The sequence below is a fragment of the Camarhynchus parvulus genome, chromosome 5 (genome assembly GCF_901933205.1).
Source record: "Camarhynchus parvulus chromosome 5, STF_HiC, whole genome shotgun sequence".
NCBI lineage: Eukaryota > Metazoa > Chordata > Aves > Passeriformes > Thraupidae > Camarhynchus > Camarhynchus parvulus.
Window position 1 is genome coordinate 55,099,296 of NC_044575.1, and position 18,208 is coordinate 55,117,503.

Below are 18,208 nucleotides of genomic sequence, written 5' to 3' on the forward strand. Positions count from 1 at the left end.
AATAATGAAGGCTAAACCCCATGATTTTGTTGTTGTGTCGCACTGGAGCTTATACAGAAAAGAAGGAGATAAGAATATCTCTTATTCTTAAGAAAGAGAAGAATAAGAATGTGTAAGAACTTGAACTTTCACTGTGTCCATTCTTAAGAAAGAGAAGAATAAGAATGTCTAAGAAGTTGAGCTTTCACTGTGTCCATTTGGGGACTTCATAGTGATTTCCCAGCTTGTTTCTGCATTTTTGTCGTAACTTTGGGGCATGTTTACTAAATCCTGGCTTCTTTTCTTACACAAACATAGTACTTTAATGATGTGCAGTTCCATAAAATCTTTACTGCATTACACACATTTGTCCCCTCTGTGGAGGGAGTGAGAGAGCAAACAGTTGGGTTGTGTAGCACATTACTGGAAAATGTTGGGAGACTATTGTGGTAAATTAGCATAAAGTAGAATATGTTGCTGACTAAATTTATACTGCCAAATGAGAAGAGAATGGAAATCATGTTTTCAGGGTTCAATTAAACTCTTCTCAATGTATAAACAGGGCTATAGAAATGTATATTTTATATGTATGTATATTATTTAAGCTAATAAATGTGAATATTTTAAAATACAAGCCTGAGCTCTTAGACATTGGATTATGTATGTAGAACAGCTCTCACATAATTACTGTTTCACTCGAGAATGAATTCCTGTAACTTCTGGGATAAATTAGTGGGTCAGTATCAAGCAAAGCAACAATTCTGGCACTTGCTCTGAGCCTGCTTGGATAAGAGTTATGAGTTGGGTTTCCTGTGCTCTTGATTCAAGCTTTTTTGCAAGTGTCTGGGCATTTCTGTATGAATTTCATAGAGCAGCTCTGTAGTTGAAACAAAATGAATATTGCATATTTTATTTGGACAGATGGCAGTTTCAGAGCACTTACTAAGCAAGACACAATTTTTGCATTCTTACAGGAAGCATGTACAGATGTATAATTTTATCATTATTTCATTATGTACTTAATGCACTGAAGAAATTAATTGCAATGCAAATCCTGGACTGCCTTGTGACTGCATTTAGGGTGGAAGTTAACTGTAAGATTGCTGTGACGTGTTTGTGTTCTTATATTTAATGATCATTACGGAGCACAGGCCTCTCATGTCATGCAGAAAAAAAATTGTGATCTGGTAAGAATCTTATCAAAAGAAAGACAATAATCCTCTTAAGGATCCTTCTGTCTTAGGTCAGGAGGCCATCGTGGGGTTTGTGCGAAGGTTTGTTTCTTAGTGTCCTGGAAGTTGTAAACATTTAAAATTTTTTGCCATCTAAGAGACCTAGAAACAAGGTCCTACTCATTTTAAATGGTTGGTTTTGCCATAACATTGCCATTAATTTACAATGGGAAAAAAACTGTACACATTATAGCAAGATAAAGCTGAAGCTGCAATGCAATCCATCATGCTCTCTAAAATTAACAGAAAACGAGTATGAGATAAAAGAGATTTGAGCATAGCACGACCAAGTTGAAATAATGAGCTGAGACTCGGTGTTTCTATTGATGTTTTGGGTTCCAGTGCTCTACTAAGAACTTCGGAATGGATGTAGGATGGCAGGGTCCTAGAGAGGAGGCAATTAAAAATACACTGAAAAGCACCTGGAAGAACTGTTAGGGATTTTAAAGGTAAGGGTGATTTCCATGGAGCATTAAGCCACCATTGTGCAGCTTTGCTCTTTATTGGATGTTTGAGAAATCCTTTGGAAAATGAGGCGGCTTTGTTTACGTGGTGTTCCTGCCTCTGCTCTTTGGGATGTGATTTAGGGTAGAGGAGTTGAGCACATAGGTAAGTTCAGCTTACTTTGCATTTGCTCTACCTGTAGCTTTTGCTGTCCAAATGTCTGAAGAAAAACTTTAATTCTGATGTGCAGCTCCTCCTGGTAAGGGCCGAAAGGAGCTGGTGGAGGGCTCTGCGCTGGAGGCATTACCAGCTAGGGCTCAGCAAAGGTGGAAGGAATAACACTTGGTGACTAATCCTGGAGCCTCACCAGCTGCAAGGATTTCCCATGAAGAGTCAGTCTTGTGCTTGTAACCAAGCATGGTGCTAAAATTCAGGAGATCTTCTGAATTTGTGGTATTTTGATCTTACACTGAGAATGTTCTAACAGCTCAGGGAGTTGCAAAGCATGAGCTGAGTTTACTGTGTGTTAGGGATGTCTCCCAGGTTTGGTTTTTTCTAATACATCTGGCTAGTTAAAAGGTTGGAGTCAGAAAAAAACCAGAAGCAATAAACCATCCAAGAAACAAACAAAAAACCAAACTGAAAGATGCTTATGTTTATATACAAGTAGAATTTAGAAAAGAAACAGTGGGGATTTTTTTGTCTTTTTTTTTCTTTTAATAAAGAACATTTACAATCCATTGCACTTTTTTTCCCCCCTTCTTGGAGAAAACTTTGAAAAGTAACAATTAAGTGTTTCATGTGTAATGCTGGATGTTATAGGGCAGAAAGTGTGTGGCAAAGGTATCCTGATAACTTCTTGTCTGCCTCAGGTCAGTGTTTTCAAGAGGCAGGACAGACATTGGCACCAGCTCTCTCTGGTGACTGTTCAGCAAACTCAGTGACTTGGCTGAGTGAAGAGTAGCTTGTACTTTGAAAGTGCAATTCAGTAAAAACCTACTGAAAACAACTGGCATGAGCTTTCTGAACCAGTGTAAAAAAAACTTGAGTCAGTCCAAGAAACTGGCCGCAGTAACTCTCAGTGTTTCAGCAAAGTATTTTTGTCTTCTTTAGGAACTTTATGCCGTGTGTTCAATTTAGAGAATTGAATTCATATTTATGTGTGTTTTTGCCAGCCTACTTGCCTTCCTGGAAAAAAAAGAAATTACTAGTAATTGTTTTTGAAATATTAGTAAAAACTGGGGGGGAGAGAGCAAAAGCAACCTACAAAACCTTTGATCAGCCTGAGGCTAAAATGTGTTAATTTGATGTCTAGGCACACTCACCCCAAGTAATGCAATTGGATATATTAAAGATGTCAGAGTGTCAAGAACCTCCAGATATGTGGCTGCTTAATCAAATCCAGCCCCTAACCTCTAACTCCTTCTTTCTTGTTTTGCTTAACCACTTTGGGCTACTACTTTTTTTTTCCTTTTAAAATATTCTACTTTCATTGTGTACATATTCTCCAAACATTTTTTCCTCCATCTTCCAAGTCTCTTGCTCTACCTCATTCTCTCTCTCCTGATCTTTTAATAATTTGTTGTTTCCCTGCCTTCTTTAACTTCCCTCTGTCTACCCTCCTCATAAAATTCACAGCCTCTTTGCGTTTTTTCCATCTCATCTGAAATTTTTTGTACAGTCATCTACTTGCTGTTTTTCCATCAATTTTGCTCTGAAATCTTGTCATTTGAATACTTTTCCTTACATTCTCTTTTACCTTCTTTGGCCTGGATCATTTTTGGCTTGAATGGACTTGTATGTAGAATAGGTAAACCTTGACTGTCTTGGGGTTATTTCATTAAACTCATCCCAGTTCTTGAAGAACTAATAGGGAAATGTTGAAAATGTTGTCAGTTTACCCAAAAAACGAAGATATTGCTGCCTGATTATGAAGAGACACGGTTCTGCTGAGTGGTGATTATCAGTCCAAGCATAAGGACTGATAATGTACAGACCAAATACCTCGTGAGGCTATTTTTGTGGGACACCAGTTGGTGTACCAAAATACCCTGGCAGTCTTGTCTTCCATTAATTGCTCAGGAATTCTCACTATCCATCATGTATTTCCTTGATTACATATCATTATCTGAGATGTTTGATGTAACTATTTCATAACAGATTCCTCGTGTAGGTCAGTGATGAGTGAGAGCACCCAAACTTGTAAAACCTCAGGTCCCTTGGAGTCTCTCTGCTCACTTGAGGGTGCACATCATCAGTGTCAATTTGCACTAACACAGACCTTTTGCAGCCAGTATTCATGGAATAATGTTTTGTTATGGCTCATAAATAGCTTTGACAATCGGGCTTGTAGTGTTGGTTCACTTCCAAATTGAAAGATGTTCACAGCACAGACATCACTGGTGAGAATGGACAAGTGTTGGTCGCAGGTTAATGAACCATAGCCCAAAGGAAGCTTTTCCTTGAAACTTTGCCTGCTGTAGCTCTGGATTGAGCTATAAGAAAGTGAAGAGAAATTAAATTAAATTATTGCCTGCACCATGCCTGCTGTGGAAATAGGCAAAAGGTTCAACTGAAACTTCATAAAGTGTAAAAGTACAATTTTGAAAAATATGGTTTATTAAATTCTTTTTATTGTCAATTTATAGCATTTCATCCACATATTATTCTATTCAGGGGCTGAAACCTGAGGTACCACATATGTGAGTAAAGCATAATTTTGATTAATATATCTACATTACAAAATTTGGGCAGTTTATATGACTAAGAATACATCTGTTAAGGAGTACCCTGTGTTGTTTCTAATGCTACCCCATCAAGGCACTTGAATGATATGTTAGATCTACACTGAGTTTATAATACCCACCCCAGTAAATGTTGTTTGTTGAATATCTCTGAAATGATTGAGGAGTCTTACAAGCAGTGGAGGCATTTGTGGATCCAGGATCCCTGTGGAACTACCCAGGAAACTCCCACTTGGTGCGAATTTGCTCAGTTTGAGTCAGGGCAAATTTATGACCAGGGAAATAATTCTCAATTTTGTGACAGATTAGCTGAAGAGGCAGTGATTATCAGGAAATTGGTGGATTATGTCCTGTGTTGCATTTCTAATCATGCAGTTTGAATGTGCTGGAAATGGTTATGGTAATGTTGTGCTTTTTCTTTGAGTGTTTTCACTCAGGAAAGTCAGCTTGAGTTTGTCCCACTGTATTTATTGCTGTGTGAATAATTGTACTGGTTAGATTTTACGTATTTGAAGCACAGTGCCTAACTGCTGCCCTGCCTGTATAATTATTAAGTCTAGAGAATGGGTTGGGAAAACAGCTTTGAGAAAAGCACCTCTTAAAAATGAATGATTACTGACTTGGCAAAGCATTCATAGTATTGACAGCCGGTTAGGAAAATTAAATCAATGCAATCAGGATAGTCATTATTTTTCTCAAGAAGTGTTTGTTTAAGAAAAAGGGCAAACATTTGTACTTCTTGGAATGTTAAGACCAATATTCTGCTGTGAAAAGTGACCTACAGACACGTGGTTGTTCTGTATTTCAGGACTGTAAGTTAGGGAAAGCTCTGAGCTGGGTCTCTTGAAGTCAGCTTCTCAAAGAAAACCAAGAGGCTTTCAAATTCAAATTTGCCAGTTTGTTGGAATGAAGACTAGAAAGGTAACTTCTTCCATAATAAAATCTTCACAGTGATTTGTGAGTGTTAGCTTGTAGCAGTTTTATGCACCACTGCCCCCTTTGTGCAGGTAGGTCTTGATGCAGTACTTGGCTGTATTTAATGTGATTTGGTGAGTGGCAGCAAAGTGGGAGCTGTTTGGGGTTTGGAAGATTTTTTTTGTCACAAGGAGATTTTGCTTAACTAGAAAAAAAATTGTGCTAGATTTACTTAGTAACTGGAAGATACGAAAATTGACGAAGAGTTGAGGAATTATTTTGCTATTAAGTCAGAAGGAAAAGTTGAGATTTTGCAACTTAAATGAAAGAGGAAATCCTAGAGGTGGAGTGATTGCAGAGTTCTCAGATGTTGGGACATTATAAGGAAGTTCTTAAAATTAATGTGAATAAAAATGTTACTATTAGTCTCTCTTCCCCATTTTGGACTTACTTGGGTTTTAGTATGTGTTTTTATTTTTTGTATTTAGTGTGGTGTTTGCTTTTACTATCATACAAGAAGATGATGCTAATTCTCTATGCTAATGAATACCAGTAATGTATATACTGGAAGCAATACTTATTCTGAGAGCATTTTGATTTTAATGATTCATAAATGTTCTGATAATGCATATGTGGGTGAAGGGTAGCATGTGTGAGTATCCTCTAGTTCTGCTGAATACTTCATATGTAATCTGCATATTTTGTCTTGTTTCATTCTGATTTTTACTGCCCTGTGTCTGCAGTCCCATGGCTTTTCTTCACACTTATCATGCTGCTTTGAGCAGCTCAATGCTTCCCTACACCTTCACTTCTTCACTTCCCAGCATTGGATCCTTCATTGCAAAATTAGGTGCAGGAGGGAACTGATCCAGGTTCTCCCCCCATCTGGTTTTCACTTGCCAGGGAGAGGAGAGCCAGAGCTCACTTCCCTGCATGCAGTTTCTCTGGTGCATAGTTTGTTTCCTATAATCCAAAATGAATTACTTGTAAATGACTTTAATTAAAACATTAACGTTTATACTACATCTGTATGTTTTTATGGCTGTTAGAGACTTGCAATAAAAGTGTGTCATCAGATTTTTATGTCTTTAGTTGATAAAAGGATGCAGAAGGCAGAGACTGATGAGAAGGGATGGGCTGGTTGGATTAGGATTATTTTGGGAAAAGGCTATTAAGAGGAAAACAGAATTGCTTTAGCCATTTTACTATTTCAACCCTTGCAGTGAAAAGTGTTGCTCCGTGTCTAAAAAAATATTATAGCACTTTCTGTCAGTTTTCTGATAACTTTATAAAAACTTGACTTTAAAGCTCTGATTCCATCTTGATAATCAGCATTCAGATGTCCTAGTACATGCTTTCACTAAGCCGATTTCCTTTGAGTCTGTGAATACTCACTGTATTTCAAAAGCTCTGAACAGTTTTAAATGGCTGAAGAGAAAACTGACAGGCCTGAAAATTAAATTGTAGCAAAGACCTGAAAATGAGGAGAGTTCTCACAGTCACCCAAACAGAAATTTATCTTGCTTTAAATTTTGGTTTTAATAAATGTATACTCCTCTGTGTATTTGACATAAATCACACATGCTACTTAATAGTGTCACTTTAATTTTATTTTATAGGTTATTAAAGTGTTATGTGTATTTACACAGATTTATTAGAGTGGTTGCTCAATTTTCTGTTCTTTTATGTGAAAGTAGATGCAATGGTAATATTGCAGGTTATTAAATTTTGGCACCTAAATGTGTGGCTGTGTGTTAGCATGGGGAGTAAAATTCATTGAAAGCTCTGAGTATCTGCTGAGAAGAAAAGGGTTTGCTGTCTTTCCTCAGCCAGCTGTGAACATCTGTAGGGAACTGTGTGTTTCGTTCCAAGCTGCTGCATTAAGGAGTTCAGGAGTTCTGCTGTGGAGTCTGCAGGTATGTGCCCCAAATACCAGAAAAAGACCCCCCTCATCCCAGAATCTCAAACCAGCCAGTGCCATGGTCTGTGTGGGAAGGCTGGGAACATGGAATACTGATTTTATTTATTTGTACCATCCTTTTTCTTGTCTTAGGACCCCCTAATTTCTCAAGCATATTTACTCTCATATACTTCCAATGTTTCCAAGTACAAAAAACCTCTGGCATTAGGTATTACCCTGTTCCCAAGGCACCCCAGATTTCCAGGAACACTGAGAAAAATGAGTGAAACTTAAGAGTTGCATTCCCTAGTGTGAGTGGCAACTTGCTTATTAAAGAAAAGCAGATATGACCAGAACAATTGGTTTGTGGGGTTTTATTCTGTGGGGCTTTGAGGTTTTTTTGTTGTTTGTTTAGAGGTTTTTTGCTTGGCTGTGGTTTGGTTTTTCTTAGCTTCCCCTATGGTTCATATGGCCTGTTGATGTAGTCAGACTGGCATGAATTTTGTGAAGGGTTTTACAGTGGTTTTCTTGAGAAGAATGTAATTATATTTTTTGTTTTGTTCCCACACCTCCAGATACTTAACAGGAGAAAGAAAAAGAAAACAAACATTTATGACTTATTTTAATGCTTTAGTAATTTAAAGATTTTTATTTAATGTGAACCCTGCTTAAAATGAGTGTAATCTTGAGTCATATATATGTGTCTGGTTTTAACTTGTGCTGAATTGTATCCTAATGGATTCCACTTGATTTCAGCCTGTTTTTCTTTAACTATAATGTCCTTGTTGGTCAAAACAAACATGTAAAAGCCATGTAGAGCAGTGCAACCAAAACCCCATTATGGTCATGCAGCAACATAGATTGTATTGATACCTTTTAAATATTTTCAAGGTCTGTGGTGCATTATAGGTGTAATAAAGAAGAAAGAGTGTAAGTTTTAGAAATAAAGCTTTTGGAAAGTAACCAATTGCACTTTCTTTTTCTTTTTTTCAACCCGTGTATAAGGCTGTCTTTGGAAGAAATGTTTCATCATTTAACTGTTGCCTGCTTGTTAATAACAGTGAATTATGAAGTGCATTCATCTCTCTGTTATTTGAAGGCAGGTAGTCAAGAGAGCAGTCACAGAACTGTGCTTCCCCAGGCCCTTTATGTCCTGTAGGGCTGTAACCTTAGAAAGGTCGCGTATAGAAGTGATCTTTTTTGTTGTGGGTGAAGGCTAATGAGTTTCTCTGTCTCCTTGGCTCATCTTAGGTTTCAGCTCTGCCTCCTTTGACTGTTTGAATGTGTGAGAGAGACCTGGCCAGGGGAATGGCTTTAGGGTGCCTGGTTTTGGGACCTTCAGTATTCCAGAGGTGTTTGTGGAGGATTCTTCTCCCATGTAGATTCCCTATTGAATCCTGTCGCTACTTCAGCGCTGTGAACAAAAACAGGTTGAAGAAACTGTTGCATCTTTATTTGTACTGCAATCCATGTTTATTCTCTTTTGCGTTTAAACACTGGTTTTAATTAAATTGAAGTACTGTGTTTAAGCAAAACAGATTTGTGGTGCTTAAGTCTTAAAACTACTTAAAAGTACCATACAATTACTAACACCTTCTAGCATTTGCCAGGTATTCCTTACTATGACTTATTCTGTGTGAGCAGTGACAAGTTCCATCTTAGATTGGCCTTTGAGAAGTCCAGGTTTTAAGAAATAAACACAAATTATTTACTACTAAAGCTTTTCTTTAAAGTGAGATCAGGAATGTCAACCAATGGGTTTTGGTGCTGAGGCAGGCATTGATGCCTAAATAAAACCAGGTAGTTCAAAGGAAGCTCCCTAGTCTGAGGACAGACCTTTAGAGTAAAAATGTGGATTTCATCTCTACAAATTTCTGCTATTGCTATCCTCTTGTGTACATCAACATTGGATAAATGAAGCTGCCTCTGTATTCTTTTGAAGCATTTGGTAAAGTAACCAACAACTAAGAAGTTGACATTCCTTTTGTTATTGTATTAAGTCTTTTCATTTGCTGTGAATTAAGAAAACAGAGCAAAAGTAGTGAGTTCTGCTTACTTTATTGGTCAAGCACATAATATTTTTTGTGAAAATGTTCCTATTGATGTATGTTATGTGTTCACAATACAGAGAAAAATCCTCACTATGTTTCAGTGAAATTGATTTTGCTATGGGAAGTGTCAATATGGGAATAATGATTGAAACTCAAAACTTGTTTGTGGAATTATGGCCTTGCTATGTGTTCATATATATGTATTCATGTATATTCATACAGGGTTATAAATGGTGTGGTGTTTTTAGAAATACAAATTAATCAAGCTTGATGTGTTTGACACTTCTTTCATCCTTCTTTGGAGTTGAAGTTAACGATGGTAAATACCAGCCTCCAGTCAAAGTAGTTGTTTATTGTAAAATTAAGTCTTGTGTGCTGGTGTGTTTCCATTCTCTACTTCAGCCTGGACTTTCTTGGTCAACTTTATTTTCCTCATAGCAGTTGATGATTAAATTCCTTCTACAATATGTTCAAGATCTCAAACACACAATAGCAATACAGTTCCTGTAAGTGGTTCATTTGTTAATCTAAGCTCTGTTTTACAAGAATTGTATGAATGCTGCTTTCCTTTGAAATTGATCTTCAAAAAGAAATCCTGTTTTGTATAATAAGATGCCAGACTCACAAAGATTTCCTTTCTTGTTTCATAGACGTTCCATCTTCAGAGCAGCCTGAACTGTTCCTAAAGAAACTTCAACAGTGCTGTGTCATTTTTGACTTCATGGACACGCTTTCAGACCTTAAAATGAAAGAATACAAGCGCTCCACTCTTAATGAACTGGTGGACTACATTACAATAAGCAGAGGCTGTTTGACAGAGCAGACTTACCCTGAAGTAGTTAGAATGGTGAGTTCTTTCTTTCTCATGGTCTCTTTTTAAACCCACTTGCACTTCCAGTTACACACTGTGGGCAAAATTGAACCCTGGAGTAGGTGGATTAAATGATGCCTTTGGCTTGGATTTGCTAATAGACATTGGTTGGGGATAATTCTCCAATGCCAAAAATATTAATTTTATGTATTTTTAATAAAAGTCAAGGAGATTATGGTTATTATAGTGTCACAAATTATGAAAGGAAACCTGGATTGTTTCCTGATAGAGAAAGCCAGCAGCCATTAAATCAGAGTCCCTCATGTTTCCTCCTATCTATCTTCCCTCTCCTCCCAGTATAAATAATGGAATAATTTTTGCAAATTTCTTATCTATCTTGAGATAGATGAGAACTTGAACTTTCTCCAAGCTCTCAGGTGTCTGCTTTAGGTAGAGATACCTTAAAGTATGCATGGATAATAATTTTAAAATAATAAATGCTAAAAGTGTTGTATAGATCTGTTGTGTCGATTTCATGGTTGGATTATGTGGATTCATTGCAGGTGCTGTTGGAGTGAGCAAGATTGCTCCACTATAAAGCCATACCTTGTATATATTAATTGTTAAATCATAGTGTTTTCATTGTAAAAATGGAAACAGTACCAGATGCTGCATGGTGAAGAATGTTCATTGCAACTGGCAAAATCAATCACTGCTTTAAAATGTTTGTTCTGTGCTACTGAACAGAACCCTTATAACCTGTTCTCTAAATGAGAAAACAATTAATTCAATATAGATTTGTTCATGACAGTTTCCTAACAGTACTGTGTGATTGTGGAATCCACTGGCTATGTGCTGTAAGAAGAAAAACATGAATAGTTTTTGCATTGCATTGTGTATGCTCCTTGCTTCTTTTCTGACACGCAGATACATGCTGTGTTGCTTGTCTGTAGTACTTAAAAATAGCTGTAAATTGTGACAGAACCATCAAGCAGTTAATCATGAAGGAAAAAAAAACAGAATTAAGGGTGTATGAAAAAATCTTAATATGGCTTCTTTGTGTGTATGCATTGTCAGGAAGCCTATAATTATGAGTTCAGATTCTTTCCCTTCTCCCTCACCTCTGCACTGGACCAGTCTTGTGAATGAGCTGCTTGCTGTGTTATTTCTTCAGAATGTGAAGTCATGCACCATTAAAATACCAGGCAGAATACAGAATGACTTTTTTTTCTTCTCAGTTTTTCTGCTGGTGCTTCACTGCAGTATCTAAATGGTTTGCATGTGTTAGTTTAATCTGATGTGTACCCCTTGTGATGAACAGAGTATATCACACCTTTTGCCTAGAAAGGATGTTTGATGCACAGATAACTTCAATAAAATAGGGAACTTTTTCTGTGTGTAGTAGATGCCTCCAAACTCATCCCCCAGAGAATTTGGTAATTTTTATAGCATTTCTGTTACTGAGGTTGTATTCTTGGGTTGACACTGGTTATAGTTGTTTACTGCATCAACATCTCTTGAATAAAAACTCTGCAAGTTAGTGTTGTCTTAGCTTGGGCCCCAGGAAGCAAGAAGAATTTGATTTGTAATTGTTTATGAGGTTCAAATTGAATCATAAATAATAATCTATGAAACAGTGTGATCTTGAACAGCCAAGTAAAATCCCTTTGGTATCATGTCCTACTGTCCCTGCAGTCATTTTTATTGATTCACACAACAGTTTTTAACTTAAGGAAATGATGTATTGCCTAAAGAGTTTGGAAAGCATGGTTTTGAATAATTTCCTTAAATGTAGTCTGTATCTATGATATGGAGGAGTTACTGGAAATAAAGATACAGCCAGAATATTTCCAGTGGATTTCATAGGTATTTACTAATGGTGCTTAAGAAATTCCAGTGTCACCTTAGATCCTTTTTGATAGAAATCTGTTCTCTCATCTTTTCTTTTATTGCGTCATGCCCTTCTTCATTCTGCTTTCTTCTACTTTGCATTTATGGTGCTGAACCCGGGCTGTTTCCTCTTCAGTGCTGGGATATTGAAACAGGAGAGGACTGTGAATATTCTCATGTCCTGTGTCTGGCTACCCAGTGGCCCCTGACTGCCCAAACCTGATTTTTTTATAACAAGTAAAAAGATGCCTAAGTGTTTAAGGAAGTGAACATGTTTTTTTTTCCTTAAGAATTTCCTGAGAAAAATTTAAGTAAATACAATTGTAAATTGTAATTTAGATTTTGGGTGAAACTCCAGCCTGCAACAGCCACCTGAGCTTTGGTGAAGGTGTAAGCAGTTGAAAGCTGGACTCCCCTGATTGTGCCTGTCACAACCAGTGGTGTTTTGGGTGCATGTGCTGCTGGAAAACCACTTTGGTGGTTGTGTTCCATGGGAGCAGGATGCAGTGCTGTGATACTGAATTTATGGGGGTGAACCCATAGCAGATGCATGAATGATTCCTGTTGATGGTCCCAGTGAATGCTGCTGCAGTGTTTCTGCTAAACCACATCACCAGGGCTTTCGAGGCTTGCAGGTATTTTGTTTTTTGTAGATGGACTATCTAATAAAAATGCTGGTTTTTCCTGCTGGTCTTTGCCTATAAAAGCAAGACTTCTTCACCGCTTTGAGAACAGTCACACAGGCCCTAGATAGTTCTTCTCCTAATATGATACAGAATAAGTTTTCAGCACATACTGCCTGGTGAAGAGATGGCATTAGTCACTTTGTGCTGAAGTACTGCTTTTTGGTGTAACTTATTCTTTGCAGTAAATACATGTTCTTGTTTCAGGGAGTTTTGTGCCCATAATCATGCACTGAGACAGACTTAAATGTGCACAGTTCACTTCACAAGTGCAGCTACCACCTTCATGTGCTTTTGGGGATTTTCACCAAAGTCTGCAGCTGGGTTCACAAGGGAGCTGTCACGTTGACAGTCTCAGACCTGTCATGGTAGTGAAGAAAACAGCAATATCTATGTCCTGACCAAATTAGCATCCCCACTGCCTGCCTGCCACAATTGTCATGGGAGTGTTTTGATTGAAAGACCAGGATCTTAAAACTGATCAAAACTGAGCCCAGGTGTTTTATGTCCCTTTGAAGGATCTCTACCCTGTTATGCTTAGTGTTTATGAATCTGAGAATTAGTATTTCCTGCTTGTCCCTTTGGGCTGCTGTGATTTGGAGGTGAAGGGAAAAGTTCTTTTGTGAGTTTTAACATCATCCAGGAGCAGGAGAAAAAAAAAAGGTGCACCAGTCTAAAACTGGTATTTTTTAAAGTTACTAGTATTCATAGAGAAGGATTAATAGCTAAAGTGTTTTCTATTCTAAATCATCTAAAATGTTTGAAAATGTAATTTCTGTGGAAGAGACTTTTGTTTTAAGGTTTTATAATGTATGTGTACGTTAATGATCTCTGTTAGTGACCCAAGAGATGTTTGGCTCTAGACATACTAGGCTAGGAAAAGGTTGCCAGTAGAATTCTTCAGAAGAGCTGAAATTCTTAATTGCTTCTAAAATATAAGGGTTTGAAAAAGTCATTTGTGGCAGCCAGATAACTTAAGAGATGTTTTTCATGCCAACCATCTAAAATGTATGCCATTAAAAGCTTTATGCATGCTTGTAACATCACATGTTTTCATCTTCTTCTCTTGAGCATGTGATATGATGTTGTATATAGCTAAATGTGAAACCACTTGGCTGTTTGTCAACCTGTGTGCAAATCTGCTTCCTTAAACCACTCTCTATAGCTTGATATGATGTCTGGCATGTTATTTGTTATTAAAAAAAAATAAACCAAAATCTCCTAATGACCACCAAAGCAAGTTGCAGAGGCCTCACCATGTCATCAATATCAGTTGATGGGGAAAGGAATTGGGATTTGTGGTAATGGCCATGAGCTGAACAGATTTATTCAGGAGGGGGTTGCTCAGCATGCTTCCCCTGCAGTTTGATGTGTTGTTCAGAAGGGCAGATGACATTCTTTAGAATTAGGCAAATCTTAGGAAAAATGGCCTTGCCAATTAAGCCACACTCTGCTAAGAAGGAAATGCCAGTAATAGGACTTTATGAGCCAATAATTGGACACTTAATCTAAGATTTATTCCTGTCTGAGCAAAATGTGGAGGCTTAAACTAATGATGCTGATTTTTGCTGGTAGATTAAGCAGTGGTAGTTGAAGGAAATAAATGTTTGTTTTTATCTGTGGTGTCCTGAAGGGTGTATGTGGTAGAACTGTTTGTGCTTTATGGATGTTAAGACATAGATTGAGGAAACTCATCTATTTAATTTGAAAAATGAACAAAAAAAATGACAAGCTTTTAAACTGAGAAGTCTGGATGAATCTCTTTGTTGGTGAGCAACCTTTCAGCTCTCCTGCTTTCTTCTTTAGAAATTGTAGACCTGGGCCCTGACGTTTACACATCAGTGTGTGTTTGCCAGCCCACAGGAGATGGCTAATGAAACTCTCTTCAGATCCATCTTTTAGAATGGAGTAGTGATACTTTGTTCTCTTTTCTAAGTGCTGAAATGCCTCTGGCTTCCCATTGTCATCTTTATCTTTTCTGTAATGGCAAATTGAGTAAAATAAGACTGTAATTTCTGTACAGCCCAAGTGAAACATCATAGGAGATGTCATGTGGTGTAGAAGCCGTGTTAAGCAACACAGAGAAAGAAACTTGGTTAAATCAATACCCAAATAAACACAAAAAAATGCATTTTAAAGGTCAGATTCTGGTTTGGGTTTGTTTTTTTTTCCTTCTCTTCTTTCTACTGACATAAATCTGGAGAGATTGCATTGATTTTTACTGCAGGTTTGTCTCAACAGATGTGAGGGCAGAGTCTGTTCAGGAGTTTGTTTGTGACAGACCCGTTAAACATAAAGAATATCTTGCTAAGCCATGATTTTTTTAGTATGTTGAGGAAACTATTTTTAGGAAGTGTTCTAGCTGTTAGACTTCATAGGCATTATGGTTTTTATATTTTCTATAGCTTTAGCTGTGTCTTGTGACTAAGTATGACATCTTCAGAGTTTCTGTATTAAAATGTTCTTGGATAGAGATTTTTCTGCAGATCCACCTATATTCAGTCTTACCTTTTTCATTTGACAAAAAAACCGTGTGTATGTTCCTGTTGCTTCTTGCATTAGATTTCAAAATATAAAATGAATGTAATTTTGAGTTTAAGGGAAAACTATGAAATCATATGCTCTCACAAGAATTGACAAATCATATCCCTTTCTAATGGGAATCTTACATAAGTACAGGAGTTCTGTAAAATATTAGGAATTAATATTGAACTTAACTTGAGTCAGTGGAAGTAGATCAGATTTTGAAGCCATCTGAAATGCTAGAAGGAAAATGCAATGTCCTTTGATTCCCTCCACCATGTTTTTTGATTAAAAATTGTCATGTAAGTGCAGCCATAATGGAGCAAACATGCTATTGTTAAAAAGAAACCACATAAAAAATCGCATAATATTTTACATTCTGCTCTTTTTTCTTTAATGTGAGGGTTAGCAATTCTGTAGAAGCAAGAAAAGAATCTAACTTTGATTTCTTTTATGCATTTTTCTAAATACTTTTGTTAGATGTTTTTGTTGCTCACATTCTTTATACTCCTAGCTCATATTAAATGTACAATGCTTATTAAAAGAAGAGGCTCTGATGTTTTGTGCCCTTCTCAAAAAATCAGTTGGAGGCAGCTCCTCTTGCAGCAGTTGTCCCTAATAATTTTTCTGGACAGTCTGTAATTACATTTACCTGTATCCATTATTGCTGTGGTTGGTTACATGGGCCTTGCATCTGTCAGGCTCTCTCTGCATAACAGTGCAGTGACTAGGTCTGAAGCAGAGAAAAAAACTGGGAAAACACTTTCTTCTTCAAGAAGCACTTTAGCTGTATTTATTTATTTATTTATTTACTTGAAGGACCTTTACATCCCCACACCCTATTTTGGCTGTGCCATCCTCTTAAGTACCTTTAAAGCGTTTTGTCTACCGACAGCCACAGCGTTAATCTGCTTCTGAGGGATTGTTTTCCTGAGTTTTGAATTGTATGTTTTGTTCTTTAGTTTGGAGTCCAGGACAGCATGAGTTTTGTAATGCTGTCTAGAGTTCAGGTTCATTCATTGGCAGGCTTTCACTTGATCTCCTGCCTGCTCTAGAGGTGAGGGGCTCTTCCTGTTTGTACTGTGCTTTATTTTGACCAAGATACTTAGCTACTGCTATGATTTTCAGACTGTATTATAGAATTACCTTGGCACACATTAAATAAATTATTTTCCCATTGAATCATCTGAAAACTTAGTTACAGGGAGATAGTGATGAATGGGGTTACTGGTAGGGTACCCAGATACAGTTTGGGTCTAGGTGACCTCGAGTGAAATTGCAGAGCTCCAGTCCCCAGCAGGGAGGAGGTTGTACCCAGGGCTGGGGGCTGAGCTAACACTTCTAATTCACATCCCAAGTGTCATAATCCACCATGGTTCTTGTCAGAGTGAACAAGATTAGAACAAGGGGTAGTGGCTTTAAACTGGAAGGGGAGAGCAAATGGTAGTGGCTTGAATTTGGAAGAGGACGGGGCCAGATTATGTGTTAGGATGGAATTCCTGACTGTTAACTTGGTGAGACGCTGGCACAGGTTGTCCAGAGAAGCTGTGGCTGCCTCATCCCTGGATCTGTTTAAGGCCAGGTTGGATGAGGCTTAGAGCAACCTGATCTAGTGGAAAGTGTCTCTGCCTATGGCAGGGCAGATAGGAATTAGATGACCTATAAGGTCCCTTCCAACCCAAACCATTCTGTGGTTCTATGAGAAGCTTCAGGGTTTGTAAATTTGGTTTCTTTTGGGAAAAACATCCACTGCAGGAATATAGCTACTGCTTTTTCCAGTGCAAGATATCACAAGAAAGCAGCTCCTCCCTCTATAACCACCCATGGTGTGGACATTGCACCTGAGCTCCAGCTGTTTTCTCCTACAAACTCACTCCTGTTGTAGTTCTGCCAAGAGAAGCATTGCCCAAGGATCTCAGGTTTGCTGCTTCCTCATCTGTATGGATGGAAGCTGCCACCACCACTGAAGTGGGTGAGGGTAAGCTAACAAGTTCAGGAGCCCTGATCCAGAGCTAAATTCTTGCAGGTTATTGATTGAATTTTTAGAAGACTTAAAGGTCAAGGGAAAATGAGAAGAACTGTTTTCCCCCCAGCCTGTGATCTGGATTGTTGACTGTGTTCACAATCCAGTGTAGTTCATTCATTTTGATGCAGCCAAGTCAAAAGTAATGCTTCTGGGCAAAAGAAGGCACATAATATTAAGCCCTGAAAGACTGTATTCAGGCAAGCAGTGGTGCAGAAAAGAACCTGAGCATTGTGGATTGCTTATCATGAGTATCTTAATATGAATTTCTGGTACGCTGCACTGTTCAAAGAAGTGAATGTCGATAAATTCATATGACAACATGCAGGAGAAAAGAGGGAGATGGTCTGGCTTTTTGATATATACCCCAGTGCACTTGTGCACAGGTGGGACGTCAAAGGAAGGAAGCAAAAATAATCACAGGATTAAAAACAAACAGAGAAACCAACAACTGCCTGGGTTTAGGAGCTTTGTTTTTCCATTTAACGACAGAGGTTGAGAGTTGTCATGTCTATATAAAAATACCTATCTATAGATAGACACATACTGCATATGCAAATATGTATATACAGGTGTAAAAGAGATCTGGTGGTTTAGCAAGAACCAACAGGGTATCAGGCAGATTCAACCTTGAGATCAGAAACAGTGCTGTAGCTAAATTAGTAGTGAAACTTAGGGAAAGAGAGCTGGTGGAACAGTTTATAATCTTTTAAGATAAAATTAGATACTACATTTTGTAAGATGTTCTTTAGTCAAACTTCTGGGAACAATTCAGCAGGTTTTTTAGAGAGATTGTGGCTGAGTGACTGCAGTAGTTGCTTCAGGCTCTAGAATTTGTAAATCTGTAAATGATATTAAAAAACTCCACATATGCAGATATGTTTCAGAAGGACAAGTCCAGTGTCTTTTCTGGGGGCCAGTGTTGTCTCCAGGTTAGCATGGCTTCATGTTATGACTTAATTATATTTTATTACTTCTTTTTGTTATTATTATGCACAGCAGTTTAAACATTG

At 37.7% G+C, this 18,208-nt stretch overlaps 1 protein-coding gene across 2 annotated transcripts in view; it reads left to right on the forward strand.

Moving 5' to 3' along the window:
- Positions 1-18,208, forward strand: part of PPP2R5E (protein phosphatase 2 regulatory subunit B'epsilon) — a 69,910-nt gene that overhangs the window by 30,604 nt on the left and 21,098 nt on the right. For both annotated transcript variants that reach the window (XM_030948569.1, XM_030948570.1), the window contains exon 3: positions 9,916-10,112. In XM_030948569.1, coding sequence (XP_030804429.1) covers positions 9,916-10,112 — 197 coding nt within the window. The remainder of the gene's footprint in view (positions 1-9,915; positions 10,113-18,208) is intronic.